This window comes from Pan paniscus, chromosome 3 (assembly GCF_029289425.2).
Source record: "Pan paniscus chromosome 3, NHGRI_mPanPan1-v2.0_pri, whole genome shotgun sequence".
Classification (NCBI taxonomy): domain Eukaryota; kingdom Metazoa; phylum Chordata; class Mammalia; order Primates; family Hominidae; genus Pan; species Pan paniscus.
Genome location: NC_073252.2, coordinates 7,139,070 through 7,165,016, shown reverse-complemented (window position 1 = coordinate 7,165,016; position 25,947 = coordinate 7,139,070). Strand labels below are relative to the sequence as shown.

General features: G+C 48.9%; 1 protein-coding gene across 8 annotated transcripts in view; it reads right to left on the bottom strand.

The window, feature by feature from the left end:
* Positions 1–13,030: 13,030 nt before the first annotated feature.
* KIAA0232 (KIAA0232 ortholog) overlaps positions 13,031–25,947 on the bottom strand; it is a 100,477-nt gene continuing 87,560 nt past the window's right edge. For 6 of the 8 annotated variants that reach the window (XM_034951951.3, XM_034951955.3, XM_055111178.2 and 3 more), the window contains 3 exons: positions 24,408–24,516; positions 19,330–19,427; positions 13,031–15,603 (listed from right to left, as the gene is read on the bottom strand). In XM_034951951.3, coding sequence (XP_034807842.1) covers positions 15,424–15,603; positions 19,330–19,427; positions 24,408–24,516 — 387 coding nt within the window. In that variant the 3' untranslated portion in view covers positions 13,031–15,423. The remainder of the gene's footprint in view (positions 15,604–19,329; positions 19,428–24,407; positions 24,517–25,947) is intronic. The other 2 variants (XM_063603696.1, XM_063603697.1) reach the window with 1 other exon arrangement.

Below are 25,947 nucleotides of genomic sequence, written 5' to 3'. Positions count from 1 at the left end.
CTGTTCTGGAGCCTGGAAGTCCAAGATCAAAGTAGCAGCAGATTGGGTGACTGGTGAGGACTCACTTCCTGGTTCCTAGATGGCGCCTTCTCAATTGTGTCCTCACACGGTGGAGGGGGTGAGGGGCCCGTCTGGAGTCTCTTTTATAAGGACACTAATCCCGTCTATGAGGGCTCCACCCTCATGACCTCATCACCACCCCAAAGCCCCACCTCCTAACACTAGCACAGTGAGGGTTAGGATTTCAACATATAAATTTGGTGGCGGTGGCGGGGAGTGGATTAGACATTTAGGCCATAGCAGCAGGGAGCAATAAAGGAGGATCTATCTGCTTGGAGCTGAGATGGAGGTAGATGTGAGGGGATGAGATCAGATTTGCATTTTGCAAAGATCATCCTGACTGCAGGGCAGAGAACGGCTGAGCGCCTTGAAAACTCGGGAATTCCAGTTTCCAAATGCCCAGAGCTCCTGTGAGTGGCAGCAGTGGGGGCTCAGCCTGCAGCAGGGTTGTCCGCTGTACCAAGCAAGTAACTGTCTAGCTTCTCAATGAGGCATCTTTAGAGGAAGGAGAGTGTCTGCCTCCTGGAATGTTCTTGAATACCACAGCAAGGAAAAGCCTTCAAGGGAAACCTCATTATTCTTTTTTTTTTTTGAGAGGGAGTCTTGCTCTTGTTGCCCAGGCTGGAGTGCAATGTCGCTGTCTTGGTTCACTGCAACCTCCACCTCCCTGGTTCAAATGATTCTCCTGCCACAGCCTCCCGAGTAGCTGGGATTACAGGCGCCCGCCACCATGCCCAGCTAATTTTATTGTATTTTTAGTAGAGATGGGGTTTCACCATGTTGGCCAGGCTGGTCTCAAACTCCTGACCTCAGATGATCTGCCAGTCTTGGCTTCCCAAAGTGCTGAGATTACAGGCATGTGCCACTGCGCCTGGCCTTTCTTTTCTTTTTTCTTTCTTTATCTTTTTTTTTTCTTTTTTTTAAGAGTCTTGCTCTGTTGCCCAGGCTGGAGTGCAATGGTACAATCTCGGCTCAGTGCAACCTCTGCCTTCTAGGTGCAAGTGATTCGCCTGCCTCGCCTCCCACGTAGCTGGGACTACAGGCGTACACCACGCCAAGCTAATTTTTGTATTTTTAGTGGAGATGGGATTTCACCATGTTGGCCAGGCTGGTCTCGTTCTCCTGACCTCAAGTAATCCGCCTGCCCTGGCGTCCCAAAGTGGTGGGATTACAGGCGTGAGCCACCACACCCAGCCAATTCTTTTTTTAATGAGACGATCTGGTATTGCTAACTGAGGTTGGGGCTCAATCAGAAATGGATGGCGGGCATTTATTTTCAAATTTGACAGGCAAGGAGGAAGTCATCCATACAGGAGCTAAGCTGCACCCCAACGGATACAGGATGGCGCAGGGAAGTGAGACTCTGGTGGCAAGAGGAGGCCCGTGCAGATCCGTGGAGCCCTCAGCTGCTTCTCCGCAGGAGCTCAGGGACTGGTGGGAGGCCCAAGCTCTGAAACGGTGGGAGAGGTGCCTCTACCACACCTGCCCAGCTGGTAAGTTCAGTTCAGCAAGGTGTCCGGCAACCCTGGGAGGGGCGTGGATGCTGAGTTTACACTCCCTCTGAAGCGGGAGGCCTTTTACTGGGAAGCACTGATGGAGAACCCTCCCCGGTCCATCTGCCTCTGGGAGAGGGGTTGCCCTGCGTGCTCAGCACCCGGCAGCCTGGGGATTGCTGTGGGATCCTGGAGAACTCACCACGGGTTCCCAGGCAGTGGGTACCAGCAACGTCCCTGTCTCCTCCTCCCTCCCCTAGACGGCCACCAGGCTGTGAGGGGTGAGAATGAGATCCAAGCATCTGCTGCAACTTTTCCTGCTGATTCTACCTGGGGTCTCCAGAATTATGCCCCATTGCTGGCCAGAAAACCTATTTCCATCTCTAACATTTTAAAAATCTTTTTTCTTTTTTTTTTTTAAGACAAGGTCTTGCTCTGTCACCCAGACTGGAGTCCAGTGGTGCAATCATAGCTCACTGAAGCTTTGAACTCCTGGGCTCAAGCGATCTTCCTGCCTCAGCCTTCTGAGCCACCATGTCTGCCTAATGTTTTCTTTTGTAGAGATAGGAGTCTCACTATGTTGCCCAGGCTGGTCTCCAATTCCTAGCCTCAAGAGATCTTCCAGCCTTAGACTTCGAAAGCCATTTAAAAAAATATTTTCAAACAAGTTTTATTATGGAAAATGTCAAATACATACATAGTAGAGAGAACAGTATAATGAACCCCTGAGGCCTACCCTAACAGTGATCAATATTCTGCTCTTCTCACCTCCTCCCCATATTCTTCCTATTGTAAATTTCCCTGGATTCCTTTAGAGTGTATCTCAGATACGTCAGTTCACATGAAGATACTTCAGCTTGTTCTATACATGTCTCTAGAAGTAAGACTTTTTTGGAAGTGTAGTCATAATACTGCCAGCATTCTAATAACACTGACAATTCCTCAGTATCTCCCACTAGCCCAGTGTTTCTCTAACAGTGTCTTTTTACAGTTTGTTAAATCTGGGTCCAAAGTCCACATACCGCACGTGGTTTATATTAGGGTTGCACAGTGGTGAGACCTGGTTTTTTTTTTCAGTGTATTGCAGTGATGACTTTGCTAATTCCTCGTGTACAGTTACAAAGGGCCTTCCCTTCCATGAATGAGTAACCAAACTCACTGCCACGCTGGAGCTGGGGTGGGTGATCTCCATTTTCTCCAGACAAGGACACTCAGGGCAGAGGAGGGCAGTGGCCTGCACAGGACCCCAGCTCAGCCATCCCTGCACCAGGCCAAACCCATGCCCAGTCACCAGCCCAGTGCTCCATTCACATTTGTACACTGAGCTCATCCAACTGTGAGAAGGAAGAAAATACCATGGTGATCTTCTTTGAAAAGCTACAGAAGTTCTAGCAGATTCTCTGCTATGCATCAGTGGATTTTTTTTCCCAGACCTGTTCAACAGGCAGTATTTTTTTATCATGATTTGTTTTTTTGTTTTTATTTATTTAGAGACAGGGTCTCACTCTGTCCCCCAGGCTGGAGTGCAGAGTCTCTCACGGCTCACTGCAGCCTTGATTTTCTGGGCTCAGGTGATCCTCGTACCTCAGCCTCCCAAGTAGCTGGGACCACAGGCATGTGCCACCGTGCTCAGCTAAAGTTTTTTGTATTTTTTGTAGAGATGGGATTTTGCCATGTTGCCCAGGCTGCTCTCCAACTTGTGGGCTCAAGCGATCTTCCTGCCTCGGCCTCCCAAAGTGCTGGGATTACAGGTGTGAGCCGTGGTACCCAGACTGCACCAGCAGATTCTAAAATCCCTAACCTCGGAGACCACTGCTTGCCCAGGACACAAATGGTACCCCTGCTTACAACGTTTTCGTGCCCCCTGCTGCCTCCAGGGTGAAATCCAGATGCCGCTAGGAAGCATTCAAGGTGCCCCAGCCATCCCTCTATTCTCGTTTCTTCCCACATCGCCATACCCATCCCAGACAAACCCAGCTGTGACACTGAAGTTCATATTCTGATAGACCACTAGAGACTTCTGGTATGGCTTGAGCAGCTGATTTTAGGGGGCACCGAGGAAGAAACTGGCACCTGTGGAGCACCCATGTGTGCCAGGCCCCTCAGTCCCGGGTGCTAAAACTCCAGTTTTACAGAGGAGAAAAGGGTGGCTTGCAGAGGGCGAATGACCTGCCGAAGGCCACACAGTGGCTTAATTTCGAGCCAGGCACTCTGGCGCCACACACTGGGTTCTTCCTGCTCCCTCCTCCCACAGGGCTGGGAGTGGGGCTTGACCCTGGAAAAGGGGAGGGCGTGCACTTCTGTCGGCCAGGGCTCCTCCCGCCACGCCCTGTTCAGCTTCACAGTCCCTGGGAGGCTGTGGCCCCCAGAGGTTTCCGCTGCTTTCTTTGATCTGCAGCCACTTGCCGGAGAGCTGGACGCTGCCAAGAAGGAAACCACACACTGTCAGCGGCTCATCTGCAGAGTCATGGGGTGGAAACGGACCCTTCTGTGTCTCCTCCAGATGAAACGCGTAACTTATTCTGCAGGAAGGGCTGCACCCCGAGTGTATAAACCCTGACTCTGCCTCCCTCCTTGCCCACCCTGCCCCACGCTGCTGGTCAGGACAGAGCTGGGACCAGCCTGCTGACTTCATGAGGCTCCTGGGGGGGCCACCAGGCTGGGGAATTTGGGGGCAAGATAATGACACATCTTCTCATGCAGAGAGTGGGGCTTCAGCCCAAATCCCTCAAACTCCTGAAAAGTGGAGAAAGAGGGTGGAGCAGCAGGCTGGGGAGGCCCTCTGGAGTTTATCTAGGAGAGGTTAAAGAGGAAGTTGTGATGCTATCATTGCCAGAGAACTAGAGCTGAGGGAGGGTGACTGATTCAGAAAAATAAAATGTACTACCAGCATCAGGGTTAGGGCCTAGTACGTAGTAGGTCCTTGATATACGTTGTTGAATAAAAGTTTCCAAACCCTGTATGTAACAGCTTGGGGCCTAACCCTGGAGAGTGGCTACGGTGACTACCTCATTCTTCTAAATACTTTCAAACTGGGCCATGGAACTCCTTGCTGCCTAGTCAACAAGCTGAAAGTAAACCTTAGTAACACAACCCTTGGACTATGATAGAGTTTGGACATTTTGTTCCTGCCCACATCTCTTGTTGAATTGTAATCCCCAATCTTGCAGGTGGGGCCTGATAGGAGGCATTTGGGTCATGGAGGTGGATCCCTCGTGGCTTGGTGCCATCTCTGCAATAGTGAGTTCTAGTGCCATCCGGTTGTTGAAAAGTGTGTGGCACATCCCCTGCCCCCACTTCCTCCTGCTCCGGCCACGTAAGACACGCCTGCTTTAGGCTGGGCATGGTGGCTCATGCCTGTAATCCTAGCACTTTGGGAGGCTGAGGCAGGCGGGTCACCTGAGGTCAGGAGTTTGAGACCAGCCTGACCAATATGGAGAAACCCCATCTCTACTAAAAATACAAACATTAGCCAGGCGTGGTGGCACATGCCTGCAATTCCAGCTACTCAGGAGGCTGAGGCAGAAGAATCGCTTGAACCCAGGAGGCGGAGGTTGCAGTGAGCTGAGATCATGCCACTGTACTCCAGCCTGGGTGACAAGAGCAAAACTCTGTCTCGAAAAAAAAAGACATGCCTGCTTCCCCTTCCCCTTCTGCCATGATTGGAAGCTTCCTGAGGCCTCCCCAAAAGCCGAGCAGATGCCGGCATCATGCTTCCTGTAGAGACTGTGGAACTATGAGCCAATTAAGCCTTTTTTCTTTATAAATTACCCAGTCTCAGGTATTTTTTTTGTAGCAGTGTGAGAATGGCCTAATACAGGGTGGCACTCTGTTGAATTTGGGGGGCATCCCCTCATTGTTTGAATGACTTTCACCCCAGGTGGGAGGAGTCCCAGGGCATCCCTGGGTACCGGCATCATTTGTACCATAAACGCTGGATGCCACCAGTTGCCAGGCCCAGTGCCCCAGCCCAGAAACCACCCCATGAACTTTCACTCTGTCCTTGCTGAGGGAGGCGTCTCTGAAGTGGCAGTGGCCCACCCACAAATTTTGCAGTTGGGGAGACCAAGACCCAGAGACTTCTTTTTCTTCCTAATTAGCAGGTTAATGCCAACATGAAGACACCCTGTATTAGTCCATTTCACACTGCTATAAAGATATAACTGAGACTGGGTAATTTATGAAAAAAAAAAAGAGGCTTAATTGACTCACAGTTCTGCAGACTGTACGGGAAGCATGGCTGGGAAGGCCTCAGGAAACTTACAGTCATGGCAGAAGATGAAGGGGAAGCAGGTACATCTTCACATGGCCAGCAGGAGAGACAGTGAAGGGGGAGGTGCTACACACTTTCAAACAACCAGATCTCCTGAGAACTCTATCACAAAACAGCACTAGGGGGATGGTGCTGAACCATTAGAGACCACCCCCAAGGCCCAATCACCTCCCACCGGCCCCACATCCAACGCTGGGGATCACAATTCAACATGAGATTTGGGTGGGGACACAGAGTCAAACCATATCACAAACAACCCCAACCTGTCCCCATTCCCACTGTGTTGACTCTGGAAGGTCAAGGCACAGGTCAGTAGGAAAACGAGGCCTCCTGCCCCAGTGGGTGATGCCACCAACCCTGGGAAGAGGCGGGAAACCGTCTGCAGGTGGAGGAATTGAGTTCTGTAGGAGGAAGTCAGTCACTCAGAGGCCCAGGTTCTCCAGTTCCTCCCCAGCTTGGGAAGAGGCAGCGGCAGGTGGGTGGTGGAGCTGGGGAAGGAGAGGCAGGGAAGTGAGCAGCAAAGGCTCCCTCGAGGTGTCTGCAGAACACCCGTGCGTCATGGCAGAGAGGGGCTGGGCTCACCCCGTATCCCTGGTAAGGTCTTATGGGGCAGCAAGGGCTGCAGCGGGACCTCTAGGTGAGGGATGTGGCACTAAGATCAGTGAGGGCATGGGGGCAGCGACCACCCGCATGAATGCAGTGCAATGCTCTAGCTAACAGCCAGGACCTGCAAGTTCGTTTTGTCACCCTCGCAGAGTCCCTAGTCTGTCTGAGCAATTTCCCTGTCCCTCAGTCTAGGGTGGTGGTAAGGCCTGAGCAGAGAGCCCGGGGAAAGCCACCAGCGTGTGCCAGGCAGGCCAGGGAGGGAGCTCCGGCGAGTGCGGCCACTTCTGTTATCAGGGGCTCGCAGCTGGCAGTTTGTGGGAGGTCAAAGTGGTTATGTTTGACATATGTGATCACCAGGAATTGGATCTAGAGTAGAGCCACAAACAATGCCCTCAGGCACCACAGGGTCCGGCCCCTCGCTGCATAGGAAGGCCCAGGAGAGGGTCAGGGCTCACTCAAGCCCCCAGTGATCCCTGAGGCGCCGCGACCTTGAGTCTGCGGTCGCAGCGCCCAGTCCGGGGTTCTCGCAGTGCCGCCTCCACTTCACTGAAGAGCGCTCCTGGCTTTGCGCACAAAGCGCGGGCAGCCTGTGGTGTCACCCTTGGGTCCCCAGCCTGCAGTCTCCTGGAGGACAGGCCTGTGCCCAGCCACATGCGCGGGTGAATCCTGAGCGCCCCAACGGGGGTTCCCAGACTTTAGTTCCGCGGTGGCTTCCGGCTCCCGTCTTGAGGGTCTGAAGGTGTGGGACTTGGCCCCCTGGGAGTGGCGGCGGTAGCGGGGGACAGCGCTGGTTTGTGGAGGCCGCAGTAGTGTGAAAGCAGCACTGCACTTGGGAATCAGATGAGCCATCGGCAGACCCCGGCTCACACCTCTGCCGGGTGCTCCTGGGCCAGACCTTTGGGTTCTCAGCCTCGGTGACAGACACCCTGAGACTGCTGGGAAAGACGCAGAGATGATGGGCCGTAGGTAGATCTGCTCCACCCATAGCAGCTCGGTCAGAGCAGGGTAGACCCGAGGGCTCCAGGAACTCGTGGAGCGGGGACTGACCTGTCTCCCTGCCCAGTCCCAGGACTCACGTCTTCCTCCTCCCTCTAGGGCCCCGGGCAGGAGGGACAGCACTGCTGGTGCCCACTGTGAGGGCTGGGAGGGACCACATGGGGATGGCAAGAAACCCTCAGGAGGGAGCCTGTATTCTATTCAGGGAAATGAGCAGACACTTTGCCTGCCAGTTCTCCTCCCCTAGCCCTGGGAGGGAGAAGGGTCCCCATCTCACAGTTAAGAGAGCCACTGGCTCAGGGTCACAGCTCACGAGGAGGGGGCTCTTCCTATCACCCCTCCTCAGGGGCAACATCCCCACACAAACTCACACATCAGGGGCTCCTGGCCTTAGCGCTGCTGAGGACCAGCATTTCGTGTGCTCCTCAGCCTCAAAATGTAGCCTCACCTGGAAGGGGAGGGTCACTGTCCCCACCTGCGACAGGGCCAGAGGGTGGGGTCCTCCCCACCCCTGGACTGTGATAGGAAGTGGGAGACCGTGTGCCTGCCCCCTCACTGCAAGGCCAGGGCCCTCCCCACCATCTTCCCCAACGGACGTGGTGGCCAGAGCCCTCGGCCCCAGTGGGCACACTTGGCTCTGCTGCTGCCCTGGCCCCTGCCCTCTGGTTCAGCCACCACTGGGAGCCAAGGACAGCCAAAGGAGTTGGTCTCCTGTCTCGAAGGGATAGCGTGACGTCCCTTCAGGGCGAGATCATGGTGACAGCACTGTGGTCAGCATTCAGGGATGAATGGCCTCTGTGGGGCTGACCCCTGCTGACCCCCGCTGACTAGGCAGGCCTGGAGCTGCAGATCCAACAAGGGCCCTTAAAGGGCTCTGCTAGCACAGGGGGAGGGCAGGGAGTGAGAGACCGCCTGCAAAGAGGCAACTGTCTCCTTAGTTACTGGACTCGGTGCTGCAACTTCTCTTTTGCATTTCCGTTTTTGCTTTTTTTGAGTCCAGTGTGAAAGGAAAATAAAAACGTGGGACCGTAATTCACTGTGCTAAAAGGAAATACTTAAGATGAGAATAGACTCATGCAAGAAGCTGCGTTTCCTTATGTTCTTAAGCAGATAGCTACAGCGAAAGGGCCAGACAGGCCGGGCACGGTGGCTTCACGACTGTAATCCCAGCACTTTGAAAGGCCGAGGTGGAAGCATTGCTTGAGCCCAAGAGTTCGCGACCAGCCTGGGCAGCATGGTGAAACCTCTGTCTACAAAAAATACAAAAATTAGCTGGGTGTGGTGGCGCACACCTGTGGTTCCAGCTACTCGGGAGGCTGAGGCTGCAGTGAGCCAAGATCAAGATCACGCCACTGCCCTCCATCCTGGGTAAGCGTGAGATCCTGTCCAAAAAACAAAACAAAACAAAAAGGCCAGCTATCTCCACAGGTAGCTACTCTGTGTTCACTGTATCTTATGTAAAGTGAGGATTTAGTGCGTACAAGTCAAATACCTAATTGACTATTCCCCTACCTGCTCCTTTTCTCTCACAACCTGTGGATTCAGTCATGTGACCACACCCTCCCCCTTCCCCCTCCAGCCCACTTTTCCCCTTTAAATACAGAAGCTCTCAAAATCATCTTTGGAGAAAGGCACAGACCTCTCTCTCCCAGGTGTGTCCTGAGTCTTGGCAAAATACACTTCGAAATTAATTGAGGTCTGTCTCAGGTACTTTTTAGTTTGCACTCTAGTATTTATGCAGATGGACAATTTCATGTTTATAACCAACCCTTAGGAGAGAGGTCCAGTTATGATCTCCATTTACATCTAAAGATACCAACGTGTGAGACTGAGTAACTCGCCCAAGGACACACAGCCGGGGCTGACACAGCAGGACTACCTGCAAGTACGCAGACAATACATAACTTTTTTTTTTGAGACGGAGTCTTGCTGTCACCCAGGTTGGAGTGCAGTGGCGCGATCTCAGATCACCACGACCTCTGCCTCCCGGGTTCAAGTGATTCTCCTGCCTCAGCCTCCGGAGTAGCTGGGATTACAGGCGCCTGTCATTATGCCTGGCTAATTTTTGTAGTTTTAGTAGACACGGGGTTTCACCATGTTGGCCAGGTTGGTCTCGAACTCCTGACCTCAGGTGATCCGCCCACCTTGGCCTCCCAAAGTGCTGGGTTAACAGGCATGAGCCACCGTGCCCAGAGACAATACATAACTTATCATGAGTGGGATTTTGTGAGATGGAGGTTTCAGTGTTAAATGGACTCTGCAGTCAGTGCCCAAGGTGAATCCGGGCTCCAGCATCCACCAAGTGTGAGACTGCAGTGCCTAATGCCCCATTGTGCCTCAGTTTACTCATCTGTAAAACAGAGCAGCTGTAGCTCCCTCATAGGGTTGCTAGTTAACACTCAGAGTGCTTAGAATGCGTGGCAGCCAGTAAGCCCTCAGTGTCAGCTGTTGACTATGATTAGCACAGACAATAGCAGCGCCAACCAAACGTTAGGTGGCAGCATCATTACCAGCTTGATAATTGAGGCAACTGTCCCTGAACATGCTATTAATTAACCACACCAGTGGCACAAGGCTAGCAGCGGGCTCTGAAATGACAGCTCATTTCCTAATCTCTGTGTTCACAACAGTGGCCAGCTTGTGATGCCATCCGACTGGCTGCTTTCAAGAGCAACCAGGGGCAGGGGCTTCCTTTCTGTTCCTGGACTGCTGGTAGATGCAGGCCTCCTGGGCACTGCCACAGCCACTCATGGCCAGAGTGGCATCTGTAGTAGTGGCAGCAGCAGCAGCAGCAGCAGCAGGCACACAGGGCAGTGGCCAGAGCACTTTCAGTGAAACAGGCAGAGGCCTTTACACTCCACCCCGGGCTGTTCTAAAAATACTTAGCTGTGGTGTCAGAATTCCTGGCCCGAGAGGGGAGGACTGCCTGAGCTCCGGGAGGTGGAGGCTGCAGTGAACCGAGATAACACCACTGCACTCCTGCAAATCGGTGGGGTAAGGACTTTAAAAATGGTGTTGGGGGGTGGGCCAACTACATCCTTTAGGGCCTGTGCTATTGCCAGGTGCAATGGCTCAGGCCTGTAATCCCAGCACTTTGGGAGGCTGAGGTGAGGAGGATGGATTGAGGCCAAGTAACTGAGACCAGCCTGGGCAACCCTGTTCCTACAAAAAATTAAAAAATGAGCTGGGCATGGTGAGGTGTGCTTATAGTCCCAGCTATTAGGGAGGCTGAGGCAGGAGGATCACTAGGCCCAGGAGTTTGAGATGACAGTGATCATGCCACTGCACTCCAGCCTAGGTGACACAGTGAGACTGTCTCCAAAAAAGAGCTATGCACAGATTTCAAAAATTTTTTGCACCAAAATAAACTTGTATTAACTTGTTATAACATGTCTTAAGATCTAGTTTGAGGCACTAAGAAGGGTACGACTGTTTGAAAAGAGCACCTATCAGAGCAACATGAATTCTGCTAAAAATGGAAGCAAGGACATCAAATTTATGGTGATGCTTGGGTGGAAGAATGGTGAAATCAGTGATTTTTTTTTTTTTTTTTTCCTTGAGACAGAGTCTCACTCTGTTGCCCAGGCTGGAGTGCAGTGGCGTGATCTCGGCTCACTGCAGCTTCCGCCTCTCAGGTTCAAGCAATTCTCTTGCCTCAGCCTCCTGAGTAGCTGGGACTACAGGCACATGCCACCACGCCTGGCTAATTTTTTTGTATTTTTAATAGAGACAGGGTTTCACCATGTTGGCCAGGATGGTCTCGATCTCCTGACCTCGTGATCCACCCACCTCAGCCTCCCAAAGTGCTAGGAATACAGGCGTGAGCCACCACACCTGGCCCAAAATCAATGATTTTTTTACAAAAAAGCTTATGGGGACAATGCCCTGCCCCCAGCCAAAATCAGAGGTTTGCCAATGGGTAACTTGTTTTAAGAAGGGATGAGACAATGGTGAAGACCTCCTCATCAATTTGTGAGGAAAAAATTAATCTTATTCATGCCTGAATCAAAGAGGACCAATGATCAACAGCAGAAACAACAGCCAACACCATAGACACCTCAGATGGTTCAGCTTACACGATCTGACTGAAAAATTAACGTTGAGCAAACTTGCCACTCAGTGGCTACCAAACCACTGCACTCAGATCAGCTGGAGACAGCAGCAGAGCTTTCAGGGGAAACTTTCAACAAGAGGAATCAACATCCTAAAGCATTTCCTCTGAGAACTGTAACAGGAGATGGAACATGGCTTTACCAGCACAATCCTGAAGACAATGTGATTGTGATCACAGCACTGGCTACCAAGAGGTGGGAGGGGTCTCCTCATAGCAAATGCAGACTGGTCAAAAGCAGAGGCCAGGCAACCATTTTCTGGGATGCTCAAAGCACTGTGTATGTGCTGACTTTCCAGATGCCCAAAGAATGTTAACATCTGCTTATGACGAGTGTTTTGAGAAAGTTAGCCAAAGCTGTGGCAGAACAATGCCTAGGAAAGTTTCACCAGAGCCCTTTTCCACCATGACAGTGCTCCTCCTGCTCATTCCTCTCAGCAAACGAGAGCCATTTTCCAAGAGTTTTGATGGGAAATCATTAGGCATCCACTTTGCAGTCCTGATTTGGCTTCTTCTGACTTTTTGTTTCCTAATCTTAAAAATCTGTAAAGGGCACCCATTTCTCTTCAGTTCACAATGCAGAGACTACACTGACAAGGTGAAATTTCCAGGAGCCTCAGTTCTTTAGGGATAGACTGAATGGTTGGTATTATGTCTTATAGTAGTATCTTGAACTTGATGGAACTTATGTTGAGAAATAAAGTTCATATATTTTTATTTTTCTTTTAATTCCATTTTCCATGAACTTTTAAAAGTCCCCTCATACATGTTTACGGATGTCCATAGAAACGTTATTCAGATACTGAATAAACAACCAAAAAAACATTGTTTTATCAATGAGGAACCTGTTAAATCTACATAATACAGCTATAAAAATAATTATGTAGTTCTATAATTACCGACATGAAGACATCTGAGTAAAAACCTATTTCTGATGTTATAGAAGAACAAGTATAGTACACTCTTTAATGTAAATTTCTCTATGTATGCATTCATATATACTGTACATTCAGAATCCTGGAAAGGGGCTTGCACAGATGTTACCAGTGTGTCTCAGAGTGACAGAAGGACATATGAGTTTTCCTTTTCCCTTATACTTCTTTAAAAACACACTGATTTTTTTTGCACAATGAATATCAATCATATTAACATATAAAGATTTAATTTTTTCCCCAGAAGAAAACAAAAAGATTGAGCTTTGTGTACCATCTACGGACAAAAATGCTATGTGTTTTGCAGACTCAGGTAGTAGTCCCTGCGTGTGCTGGGGGTGAGATGGGGAGGAGCCGCTCATTTCTCAGCAGGCCACACCACTTTCTTCCCTAGCAAAGCTGCACAATGTTTTCAGCAGTGTCTGCAAGGAGAGCTAAATGACCTCCATCTAGAACAAATGTAACCTGGGCACTTGCTCTTCCACGGATGCTCATGAGTAAAAGGAAGCTGGAGTTCTTTACAAAAGAAGCTTTGCTATGAGAAATAAAAACAACAAACTGTTTTTTACAATTTTTATTTGGTGTTAACTCCACAAGAAAACAAACAAAAAAAAAATCAGTTACTCTGGTGTACGTGAAATCAGAACAATACAACCACGGGAAAAACAATCTCAGCCCAGGAATGGAAACTGGTACTTCAGTGCTATGGAAATGCAATGCGCTTCATACCACAGTGCGTTTCAGCGTTTGCCAACTTTTTAAAAAAGCTTTTTCTTTGTGATCATCCATTCACAAAACTAAAAAGCCACACTTTCATCTCTGTTGCTGAAAGCCTCTGAGCTTCAGCTACTTAACTATGAAAACAAATAAATACATAATTTGTGAATCCCTTTGCTCACTTCGAATCCGTCCCATTCACCTGTGGAAGGTGCTGCATCTTCTCACCTGTGTCTGAGGAAGTGTGCACCTTTGCCACCTGGAGCCCTTTCCTAATAAACAGCAGCTGTCCAAAATCAACTGTGCTCAAGGTTGTGTCTGAAATCTATTTATTTGGTCTTTGCTACACAAGCAACGATTTCTAGAATAATCGTCCACTGTAGTGATATGAGGAATTTACAACTTTCAATCCTTTTTTACTTTTGCTGTTAAATTATATTTCAGTGCAGATGCTTATCAATTTTTAGGAAGCTCCAGAAGAATGAAAAATACATAAAAACGTATCTGAAGTTCGTAAATAAATAACAGCAACATAAAACCTTACACATGCGCGCACGCACACACACACACACACACCCACCCACCTTAAAGTGTCAAAAGATGTGTTGTATAAAAATAAACCCTAACACGTGGGAAGATCGACCCGGCGGGCACACCAGGTCCCTCTCGGTGAGGACACACAGACCCTCAATGACTCCACAGTCTTTGATGGTACTTTCTTTTCTGTGTTATCAATTAAGAAAAAGGCAACAAAACCCAAATGTTCAAAGCAAATCATAGATTTCACAGCCAGTTCAGCTCCCAGCTAATAAATTATATGTGTGTTTACTGCCTGCCCAAATGAGTGGTGAAGCTGTCTAGAGCGTATCAGACTTTTCTGCCATTCCTGATGCTCCAGGCATGCTACGCTGATTTCACAGATTAGGTTTTTTTTGTTTTTGTTTTTTAAACAATGAGTTGGTTAAAAAAGAAAAACAATGTAAAAAATGTAAAATGTTTCGGTTGTGCACATACTGCTCCTCCTGGCTTCCGCCTGTGGCACAATGCCATGAGAGCCGGAGGAGCGGATCGCCATGCACAGACGCGACTCACAAGATGCGCCGGCTCCCCGGGCTCACCAAGGAGAAACGGGAGCCAGTCCCACGGAGCGACAGTCAGCAAAACCACCACACAGGGATGTGGAAAACTCATGACTCTACCCGCCCCAACCCACCACACACAGAACTTGCCCAGAACATTCTCTCAAACACAAAATGAGATCGAAGCTATACTACATCACAGCCAAGGAGCGGCTAGCTGCAGCAGCCAAAGATTTCTCTGGGTGATGAGGTGGCCTTTACTGCATGTCAAATGTTCACAATTTCAAGTTTTGGGGGTTTCAATTCAACATAGGTCACCAGAAAGTAACAATCTGCAACTAAGGTCCTTATCACATATGTAACACTCACCACAAAGAACCCTGCATGGGGTTTTGGTGTAAATGTAACTGCAGTATGAGAGCAGGTAAGGGGTGGGGTATGCACCCTTACCCCACTGTGTCTCGCATACGACCCCACACCCCAAATCCTTGGCTTCTTCAGTTAGCAAGAAAGTCACGAACCATAGTATCTTCCATGATACTTTAGGGGAAAAGAAATCCTAAGATAGAAAACACAGTATTTGGTGAGTCTTGAAAAGCACACCTTTGCGGTTCCTACTTGAAATGTACATGAGATTTTGCTGAATGGAGACCACCGCTGAGCCACCCAGGCTTCCCTCTCGCCTTCAGAAAGGCATCAAGCCACTGTAGGGTAAGAATGGATATCCCAGTTCTTGGAGAACAAAGCCTAAATGCTCCAAAGCTGAAGTCTCTGAAGAGCAGAAGTGGTTGTTGACACTGCAATGCTAGTAAGGTCATAGTGATATAACCGCAGTCGGAAGGAAAATTAACTGCAGTTAAGATGCAAAAAGCAGTGATACTTCTAAGACAAGCACATGCACACCCATTCTTGATTTGACAACACAATCTAGTCTATTTCAAATAGCCAAGAATTTAACAGCTGGGAAAAAAAATCTTTAACAGGATAGCTGTCCTCAACTCTAAAATAAGCAAGAAGAGAAAGATAATTATTACCAATCTGAATCAGTTAATTGAAGAGGAAACCTAAGTTGTTGTTTTAGATTAACAGGTCTCACTGAAGAGTAATTTTCCATCACATATCATTTTTAAACAATAATTTGTACTATTTTGCAGGTTTAGAGATGAGTTCGAGAAAAGAGCTCCTCTTCACTAGGGCCCACCCACTCGCCTCCGCCTTCTGAGCCTGTCTCTTCCGAGGTGGAGCTGGCGCTGGAGCACATCTTTCCGCGGAAGCCATCTGACTTTGCTCCAGAATCTCTCTCTCCTGTACATCTTGCTTCATAAACAGAAGACACCTAAGATTAAAACAATTTTCAACACATCAAAAAGACTTTTTTTTCCCAAAAGGGTGAGATACTCTATCTATATACAGAGAAGAAATAATAAATCATCAGTGTTTTCCTGTGGAGTTACAAAAATGCAGAGTTTTACTGTTTCAGAGCAAAACTGCCTCTCTTCTCTGATCCATGAAGGATCCAAAATCCTAATTCCACATGTTCAGTCACTTGGACAAAATGTTAGCCATGTTAGGGTAGGATAAAGAATTATTTCATTTTCAAAGTCTTTGAGTACCTGCTATGCACCAGGAACTTTACTGGGCACAGGGACTCCAGCAGTGGAAGGCACATGCCAGGCTCGCTGGGGAGATGAACGAGCAAACCAACATGTGCCAGTTGCAGTGACACAGTACCGATGGTGAGGGGGGCACTGCAGACGGGTGTGTTGGGAAGGGAGTTTGCAGTGACACAGTACAGATGGTGAGGGGACACTACAGACCTCTGTGTTGGGAAGGGAGTTTGCAGTGACACAGTACAGATGGTGAGGGGACACTGCAGACCTGTGTGTTGGGAAGGGAGTTTGCAGTGACACAGTACAGATGGTGAGGGGGGGCACTGCAGATGGGTGTGTTGGGAAGGGAGTTTGCAGTGACACAGTACAGATGGTGAGGGGGCACTGCAGACGGGTGTGTTGGGAAGGGAGTTCTTTGGAGAAGAGGCCCGCTCAGCTGAGAAGCCAGCCATGCAGAGGTGCCAACACTCTGTGGTGTGGGACTGTCTCCCCTACACCAGATGGTCAGCATCTCTGGACCCCAGGACATGAGATGCAGTGGTGGCCCCTCCTCAGTCACAGTCATTACAAAGCTCCCCTCACCCTGCCATAGTAACTAGCAGCACTCCCACCTCATTTCCAAATGGCAGCATTGTCCCTGGTTGAGAACCCCTGAGGCAGAAGCACAGAAAAGCCACACAGAGTAAGGGGAGAGCAGAGACAGATGAGGTCAAAGGCAGACGGGGGCAAAACATACAGGGCTGTAGAGGCGTGGCGGGGAGTTTGGATCTGTCTCAAATGCAACAGCAAAGCGACATCATGGTTAGCAGTATGGGTCCTAGAGGCAGACTGCTGAGGTTCAGAGTTCAGGTCCACACTGAAGCTGTGGCTCTCTGGCCTCGGATACACGGCGCCTGATGTTTTTGTGCTTCAGTTTCCTATTTTGCAGAACAGGCATGACAACAGTACCTACCTCACAGGGGCGTTGTGAGGACTGAACAAGATACTGCTCGTGAGGTCATTCTGTCTGCTGTGTGGACAGAAGGCTGGAAAGGATGACGGAAGCAGGAAGGACAATGAAAAGACCATGGCAGCTGTTCAGGAGCAGGGACAGTGGCTTGAACAAAGTGGTAATGATGGAGAGGAGGAGAAGTGGGAGATGCGAAGTGGCTGACGGGGGCAACGGTCAGGACTGGCAGGCAGACTGTGTGTGGAAGATGAGAGAGAGGACGGGGGAATATGTCTCAGTTTGGGGTTTGAGGCCGGAGGGATGATGTGAACTAGTCACTGAGGAGAGAGCTGGTGGGGGCCTCAAACATCTGCCTTCATGTGTGGAGCCGGACAGGTCAGTGGGCAGCAGGACATGGACGATGATGCTACAGGTGCTTGGGCAGACAGTTCTCACAGGACTTGAATGGACACTGACTGATGGTTAATACTGAGTGTCAACTTGATCACATGCCCTGTGATTCAAGTTAACGGGAAACTACAACAGCCCAGTCCAGACAGGATACAAACGGCTCAGACTCTTTAGGAATGAAGGTTTAGGTCACTCCACCGGGAAAAAACCACAACCTGCTGAGGTGCTCGCTGAAGGCAAAGGGAATACAGAATGGGTAGTAGAAGAAGGTAGTCATCAATACCAGCTACGACCACGTGACCAGGTGCAAAAACCAGGACTGTAATTGTCTTATTTCCTCCTTCGTTAAAAACACGTTTGTGCATGTATACACTTGTACTAAGAAAATCTCATTTTATTTTTTGTCCTTTATCATGTGACACAAGATTTATGTATGTATGTATGTATGTATGTATGTATGTATGTATGTATGTATGAATGAATGAATGATGGAGTTTTGCTCTGTCACCCAGGCTGGAGTGCAGTGGTGCGATCTCAGCTCACTGCAATCTCTACCTCCTGGGTTCAAGCAATTCTCCAGCTTCAGCCTCCCAAGTAGCTGGGATTACAGGGGTGCACCATCACGCCCGGCTAATTTTTGTATTTTTAGTAGAGATGGGGTTTCGCCATGTTGGCCAGGCTGGTCTTGAACTCCTGACCTCAGGTGATCTGCCCACCTTGGCCTTCCAAAATGTTGGGATTACAAGCGTGAGCCACAGCGCCCGGCTGACATAAGATTTATTGACTTCATATCAGCATTTAAGTATTGTTAACTCTATGTAATAGTACTTGGGTTTGGGATTGGTGCTTTTCCGGTTGTATGAAGCATAGCTGTATTATGTTAGGTATAATTATGACCTTATTGTCTTTATTTGAAGATTACATAAAATTTCAGGAGATGTGTATGGGTTCAAATTGACAAGGGGTGGACTTGTTATGGTTAATACTGAGTGTCAACTTGATTGGATTAAAGGATGCAAAGTACTGATCCTGGGTGTGTCTGTGGGGGTGTTGCCAAAGGAGATTAACATTTGATCCAGTGGGCTGGGAAAGGCAGACCCACCCTTCATCTGGGTGGGCACCATCTAGTCAGCTGCCAGCGTGGCTAGAATATAAAGCAGGCAGAAAAATGTGAAAAGACTAGACTGGCCTAGCCTCCCAGCCTACATCTTCTCCCATGCTGGATGCTTCCTGCCCTCGAACATCGGACTCCCAAGTTCTTCAGTTTTGGGACTGGGACTGGGACTGGCTCTCCTTCCTCCTCAGCTTGCAGATGGCCTATTGTGGGACCTTGTGATCGTGTGAGTTAATACTTAATAAACTCCCCTTTGTGTATATATATACCTATTCCATTAGTTCTGTCCCTCTGGAGAACCCTAATACACTGACGATTCACACCAAATAAAAAGAATTTTCCTTAGATTCATTTGCCTGCCTGCCTCTTAACCGGGGAAGGTCTAAGACGAGACCAAACCAGGCGGAGGCCCCGCTCCCGCCTTCGTGGTGTCCACAGGCTTGTGGAAGAGGCAGACATGCAGAAACGGAACGCAGGTACATGCTCTGGCTACAGCAAGAAGAGTCGTGCACAGAGTGCAGGAGGACACGGAAAGGGCAGGATGGTTCTGCAGAAGCCGGGACAGCGGCAACAAGCACACTGGCAAGGCTGCCTCAGGGTGCACTTTCAAAGAGGACAAGGCTAGGTCTCCCACTTATTAGGTAAACAAAAAAAAAAGAAAAAAAGAAAGATGAAAAGTGTGCCCACCCAAGGAGCAACAGGGTCAGCTCTGCATTTGTAATGCAATGCCCTCGGGCAGTAGTGTAGAGCCAAGACTGGGGAGAGAGCTGGGGATTCTTCAGGAAGCACTGGCAGTCAACAGTCAAGGGGGTTTGGAAGCGGGGGAGAATGCAGACTCAGAACAAAGGCCAGAGAACAGGAAGTCTGCACCCACAGGCCTGGCTGGTTCCTGGGAGAGGTGGGGTCCACTCACATGACTCCCAGGTTTTTGACTACAGTGACAACTGGAGGTGGTGGCTGTTTGTAAGTTAATGATGAGGAGGAGGACAGTCCACTTACCCTATTAAAATCTAACAGGCGCTCTTCATTACTGGGTGTCTCTTTAGCATCTGGATATTCTTCTAAACCACTCTCTCCCTTGGCATTTGTGTAACATTCTTAATCATTTGGAATGGAGAAGGGAAAAGAGGGAAAGGGGGAAATTCCATTAAGACACAGTTATGAAACACACATTCTTGTTTCATTTTTCACTAAAAAGCTACATCAGTTAGGTCTCCCAACCCTTCGGAGATTTTAAGTCGTCACTAAAAGCACAGCCAGGCAGGTGTGTAAGAGAAAAAAAACGCTATGCTGACAAAAAATTCTTGGTTTGGTGAGTTAAAAAAAGAAATAGGCCAGCATAACCATACACTCCTGTTATTCTACCAGGAGGCACTCATTGGACAAGCTTCTATTCACACCTGTAATGTGATCGGCCCTGGGAACACAGGACAGAGAGACCCACAGGGCCCATGCTCTCCACAACAAATGGATGGAGGAGACAGATGGTGCATCATAGCACGTTCATAGGACAGAGGAACAAAGGAAGCTCAGACAGGAGGGAACGCAATGGAGAAACGACACAGGGTCACGTCCTTGTGTGTTCTTCCTCAACAACATACTGAACCATGTATCACATCTATGAATAGGAAAAAGAAATGGTGCTAGCGATTCCATCAGGCAAATGGCCCCACAAAATGGGAAAGAAACTGGGATGAGAAGAAATCAAACAAATCCAACGAGCCCAGTAGTTCTCAACCCTGGCTGCATATTCTCATCATCCAGGGGCTTTAGAGAGGCTTAGACTCCTGCCAGAGATTCCAAATGAACTGTCCTGGGCAGGGGCTGGGCACTTTCTGAAAAGCAGAATTGCTCCCAGGCAATTCTAATGCACTGAGAACTGCTGGTCTTCATCCAGAACAGCCTCTTACTCCCCTTACCTCCATGAGAAACATAGCTGAGGCAGAGGCACAGTGCAGAGTAAAAGGAGGAACTTGGCCAGGGTTTTGGACTCTGGCGTTGACATTCATGGTGCATTAAGTCCTTTAGCACCCTTGAGCATCTACTTCCTCAAAACCAGATCACACCCCCCATCCCCTGCCACAGAGTTGCCACAAGGTAGTTTGACGAGATGACATGCCTGCCCCTTGCACAACACCCCAAAGGACAAGGCTGGAGCAAGTGACTGCTGCGCCCTTCTACCTTGGCACAGGGTAGCGAGGCTGTGCCAAGGGTAAGACCATCTGGGCCCTGCTGGGCTGCTTCCTGCAGCTGCACTGGCCACATGGAAGACTCTCCACAGCTTCTGTTCTCTCTGACGGCTCCAAGAACTCCAAGTTACTAGTTGAGGTTCATGAGAATACCCCAGGCTCTGGGATTAGACAGACTTCAGTCAATTCCAGGTCATGCTATTTACTTGTGATGTAACTTTGCACAAATTATTTAACCTCTTTGAGCCCTAGTATCCTCATCTCTAAGATGAGAACATCACCATTTTCCCTCCTACATTTCTGTGCAAATTCAAAGAGGTGAAGCCTCAAGCACAGTGCCGGGCACACACATTGTACCCATGACCGCTGCTGATCAAAGCCATAGGCTTGGAGGCGTGGTTGCCCTAGGGCGGCTGGGGAGGATGCCATGTGTCCTCTGCTGAGGCTGGGAGGAACCCTGGCTTCATCTCTCCTAAGGAGGCATCTTTTCCTTGGCTGACTTCTCACTCCATGGCCCACTCCATATGGCCACCACTTATACTGGCTGAGGGGCATGGAGTGGATAGGACATGGTTTCCTTGACAAGGATAGCTCAGAGGCAGGCAGGCCCATCTCCACACCCCACTCCTTCATTTTCTCTTCCTGCTTTAGGAATTCTGTACATACAAGAGGGTTTTATTGTGCCACAGGGTATTTGGAAGAGGTGATGCTGAACTGCTGCTGATAGTCTTCATGATGCTCAAGTTGACCACCACCCTGTTTCAGGCTATGACATGCCAGCCACTGTTCTAGGCACTTTACCTTACAATGAGGGCATTCTTCTAGCCTCCTTTTATACATACAGACTACAGAGGCACAGAAAGGCTCAGTCAGCACCCAAAGCCTAATAGCTGGGGAAAGAGGCTCTGGATTCCAATACAGTTCTCAATCCTGGGCCTTTCACCGCCTGTCTGTACTGCTTCCCTGCAGGACTCTCTGTCTTTAATGCTAAAATCATCCAGACGCTTACATTACTCAAGTCTTGAAAGCACTGAAAATCCAGGGGCGTGAGCTGTGGAGACTGCTGTTTGGGACGGCACTCCTGGTGCACAGAGTCTACAAGGCCCTCTGTGGTCTGGCTCCCAGCTGCCTGACTGGCCTCATCCCCACCACACTCCCATGCCATCCCTTCTTTGCCAGTCATGCTGGGGCATACCCAATGCATTCCTGTCCCTGCACAAGCCACTGCTGCCTGGCACCTCTCCCTGCAGGCAGCCCCAGCTGTCACATGGTCTGTGCCCTATTTCCTCAAGTCCCTGTTGAGAAGGTACCTGAGCAGGGGGAGGACAGGGACACGATGTTTGCCTATGCATTCCCAAGTCTAGAACAGTGCCTAACCCAAGTGCTGAAGGGATGCACATATGAATACGCAGCAAGGCCAGCAGGGGGCAGACTGCACAAAGCTGGGGCTTTCTTATATGGTTACCTGAACAAGCTGCCTCTTTTCTGAGCCTGTTTCCTCGCCTTACTGTAAAGGGGACAATGCTACTCTTCCTTTCCAGAGATGCTGTGAGCTCCCAGGTCAGCCCCTGGCTCAGAGCAGCAACTGCTTGTGACGAATCATATCCAATATTAGAAGCATTAGGAGTCCCCAGCCACTTCTGCTGAGTAGGTAAGTGACTCCCTGTTTTCTTGGCTATCCTTCTGAGACTAAATGCCCCAACCCACATAAGCTAAAGAAGGATGCTTCATGATGCTACAGGGCAAATATGCAGGGACTTAACTCACAGTGTGAGCTAAAGGTCATTCAAAAGAAATAATTACCAGTATTTATGCACTGAGAGTTTCTCTATATACCACTTCACTGTAAAAACAAAAATATTATGTACAAACACCAGTATCTACTAAGAGACTGTACAGATAACCAGGAACCTAGAGCTAAGAGGTGGAACTGGATTCTTTACTAACTAATGACAGAAAACTGGACTAAGGGTGCTAAGGTTGCCCTTTACTAAAGAAACATGAACTCTGTGTCTCAAAATCATCCTATGCCACTGTAAGGAATTGGTTCTTTTCCACAAGGTGGCATCCTCCTCTCCCTCCTAGCTCTTCCTGAGAGGTCCTCTGTGGCACAGCTGTGGCCACATCCCACCTTCATTCCATTAACTGTGTCTGTGTCTTATACTTGCCCAGTTTACCAGACTGGACACACATGAAGGGAAGCTCTGTGTGTCCTACTCCTCCTACTGCCCTGGCATCTACCTTGGTACCAAGTGCAGGCAGCTGCTGTAGAGGGCAAAACTTCTGGACCACAAGAATCACAACCTACATTCTAGCCCATGCTTAATAGTTAACTGTGTGATTTCGGGCAAATTACAGTACTAAACTTGAGACTCAGCTTCCTCATCTGAAAACTAGCGGGGGGCATCTCCTAAGGTTCTTGTGGGAATTATGTAAAAGAAAAGCTTGAGAGCACCTTGCACGTAACCAAGGCTGTCCAGATACGAGCTAATGGTAGGGCGGCAGCAGCAACGGGCCTTCAATAAACGCTGTTCAATCAACGAAGACGCTAACAGTGAAGACTCAGCTCTACGCTCTCCTTATGACCCAGCTGAACCTCTGGGAAGGAGGAAGGCAGGGTCTTGGGAAGCTGTCTGTGGCTACAGACCAGAGAACAGCAAACGCTCCACTCCTAAAGAGTCAACCTGGCCAAGCCGGCCTTCCATCCCATCAGCTATAGCCCATGCTGCCGAGGGATGCCAGGGAGGCTTTCCGAGGACAACACAGGCGTGTGCAGGGCATCGTGGCTAGTGAGAGAGAAGTCACTTGGCTCCACACTAACTACAAATTAGCTGAGGGGATGTGACAAACACGTGAACCCGTAAATTTAAATGCAATAGATTTGCATAACCCCTTCAGGACTCTGACAGGAGACTGGTGTTAAATAAATGTGGTAGCCAATAGAAGCCCAGGAGACCACAATCTGGACAAGTTGAACTTCCTGAGCTAATCAATTCTGGTTGCATCCTTAGTTCCTACTTCTCCCAAAATTTCAATTCAGGGTTTCTTAACAACTTCTGGGTGTCTACCTGGAAGGCCTCACAGACTGCTCATTCAAAAAATACCCTAAACTAAAATCTTCCTCACCGCATCAGCACCCACTCCTGTCTCCCTCTCTACCTAGACTCCCATAACTACTCCTCATAGAAAGTAATCCAACAAACTCCTCCTCTACAAAACCTCTCCGTCCTGTTTCCTTTTCTCTGTTCCCGCTTTGATTGCCTCAGTCCAGGCCTTTAGCGTATGCCTCCCAAACTACTGCAAGGGCTTAAAACCCTGGCCAATAGCCTTCAGTTTTTCAATTCCATTTCCACTCTGTTACTAGAATTGTTCTAAACAACATCTGACCTTGACAACCTCCAATTTAAATCCTGTCAACGGCATTCCCTTCCTGCATGTCAGACGCTACCTAACCTAGCCAAGCCCTCAAACCTTCTGACAGGCTCCTGCCCTGTCTGTCTCTCCTGCGTCAGCTACAACTCAGCTGAGCCATGGGGCCCTGTGCTTTCCCCTGGCTGCCACCCTCCTGCCTCTGTGCAGGCAACTCTCTTCACAGGGACTGCCCGCTGTTTCCTCCTCTGTGACTCAGTGGTGGCTTATACACACCTCATCCATGGTCAGTAATGCTTGGATATATTTCCATGCCTTTCCCCTCCATCAGATTGTGGCTGTTTCAGAGCAGGGCCCAGTTCTCATTCCTCTCTGTGTCCCCAGTGCATGACAAAGTGCTACCCACACAGAAACCTCTTGGTAAATGTTTCTTGGACTGATATTCATAGAAAAAGAAATTATTGCTCTTAACAAATTACAAATTGGAATGAATAAATGAACTAACAAAGGTCTCCTTACCTTCACACTCTGATGCAGGAAAAAGAGGAGAGTACAAGGCTTTTTCCCACCAGGTCTGTTTTTCTTGACTTCTATTCATTCCTTGTATATCAGTGTTCAATACAGGGAACTGTTTAGATTAAACCAAATACAGAAAAAGTTTATAAACTTTCAGGTTAGAGGAAGAATATTCAAGCATTATTAACTATAGATTATAAACCCAGAACTTTTAAACTGGTGAGGTTTTTTGATTTTTCTTTCTTTCTTTTTGAGATAGGGTCTGGCTCTGTCACCCAGGCTGGAGTGTAGTGGCACGATCTTGGCTCACTGCAACCTCCACCTCCAGGGCTCAAGTGATCCTTCCACCTCAGCCTTGCAAGTAGCTGGGACTACAGGCGGGAACCACCATGTCTGGCTCATTTTTTGTGCTTTTTGTAGAAATGGGGTTTCGCCATGTTGGCCAGGCTGGTCTCGAACTCCTGGGCTCAAGCAATCTGCCAAGCTTGGCCTCCCAAAGTACTGGGATTACAGGCATGAGCCACCATGCCCAGCCAACTGGTGAGTTTTTATAATGTTCTGAAAAAAAGTGCATTTTAAAAGCCAGCGTGTTCACAGTGTATAAAGAAAGTATTGCTTAAGAAGTACTTAGATGGGAAGCGACATGAAAATCTTAACTAAAAAAACTCTTACAAGCCAAAAATATAATGTAATAAAAACGCTCCCAAGCAAGGCAAACTTCTAGATTCCCCAAGTGCATACAGGTAACGGGGAAGCCCTGAGCCTTTACTGGCATGAGGTGCTCTGAAGAGAACAGGGGGAACCTTCTTCTCCCTCATATATTCAGGCAGAAGTAAGTAAAAGAAGAAATGGAATCAAAGAAACTTCTTTTTTTTTTTTTTTTCCAAGACAGAGTCTCACTCTGTCACCCAGGCTGGAGTGCAGTGGCACGATCTCAGCTCACTGCAACTTCTGCCTCCAGTGTTCAAATGATTCTCGTGCCTTAGCTTCCTGAGTAGCTGGGACTACAGGCATGTACCACCACCCCGGCTAATTTTTGTATTTTTAGTAGAGACAGGGTTTTGCCATGTTGGCCAGGCTGGTCTCGAACTTGTGACCTCAGGTGATCTGCCCGCCTTGGCCTCCCAAAGTGCTGGGATTACAGGCGTGAGCCACCATGCCTGGCCCAAAGGAAATTCTTATAGGCACAGTTATTGACCTAAGTGTCTTAAAATTATCTTGCTTAGGTGCGAACCAGAAGGAAACTAAGGCTAAAACCAAATTACAAATTCAAATTCCATGATTCAAATTTAAAATAGGAGATAGCCATCCAAATGAGATGAGAGAATGACTCCTGAGAGCGGGAGAGACTCATATCCTTCACATCTGGAAGCTGCCCAGGCCCAGAAGAGGGACCTAGCCTGAACCCAGGCTCTGTCCTTTCCCAGTGGGATTCTCAAGTCCTGGCTGGGCCCCGCGCACCTGCTTGGCCAGTGAGAACTGGATAGTGTGGCCAATGGCAGACAGACAACAGCTGTCATCAGTGACCAAGAAGAGTCCTTGT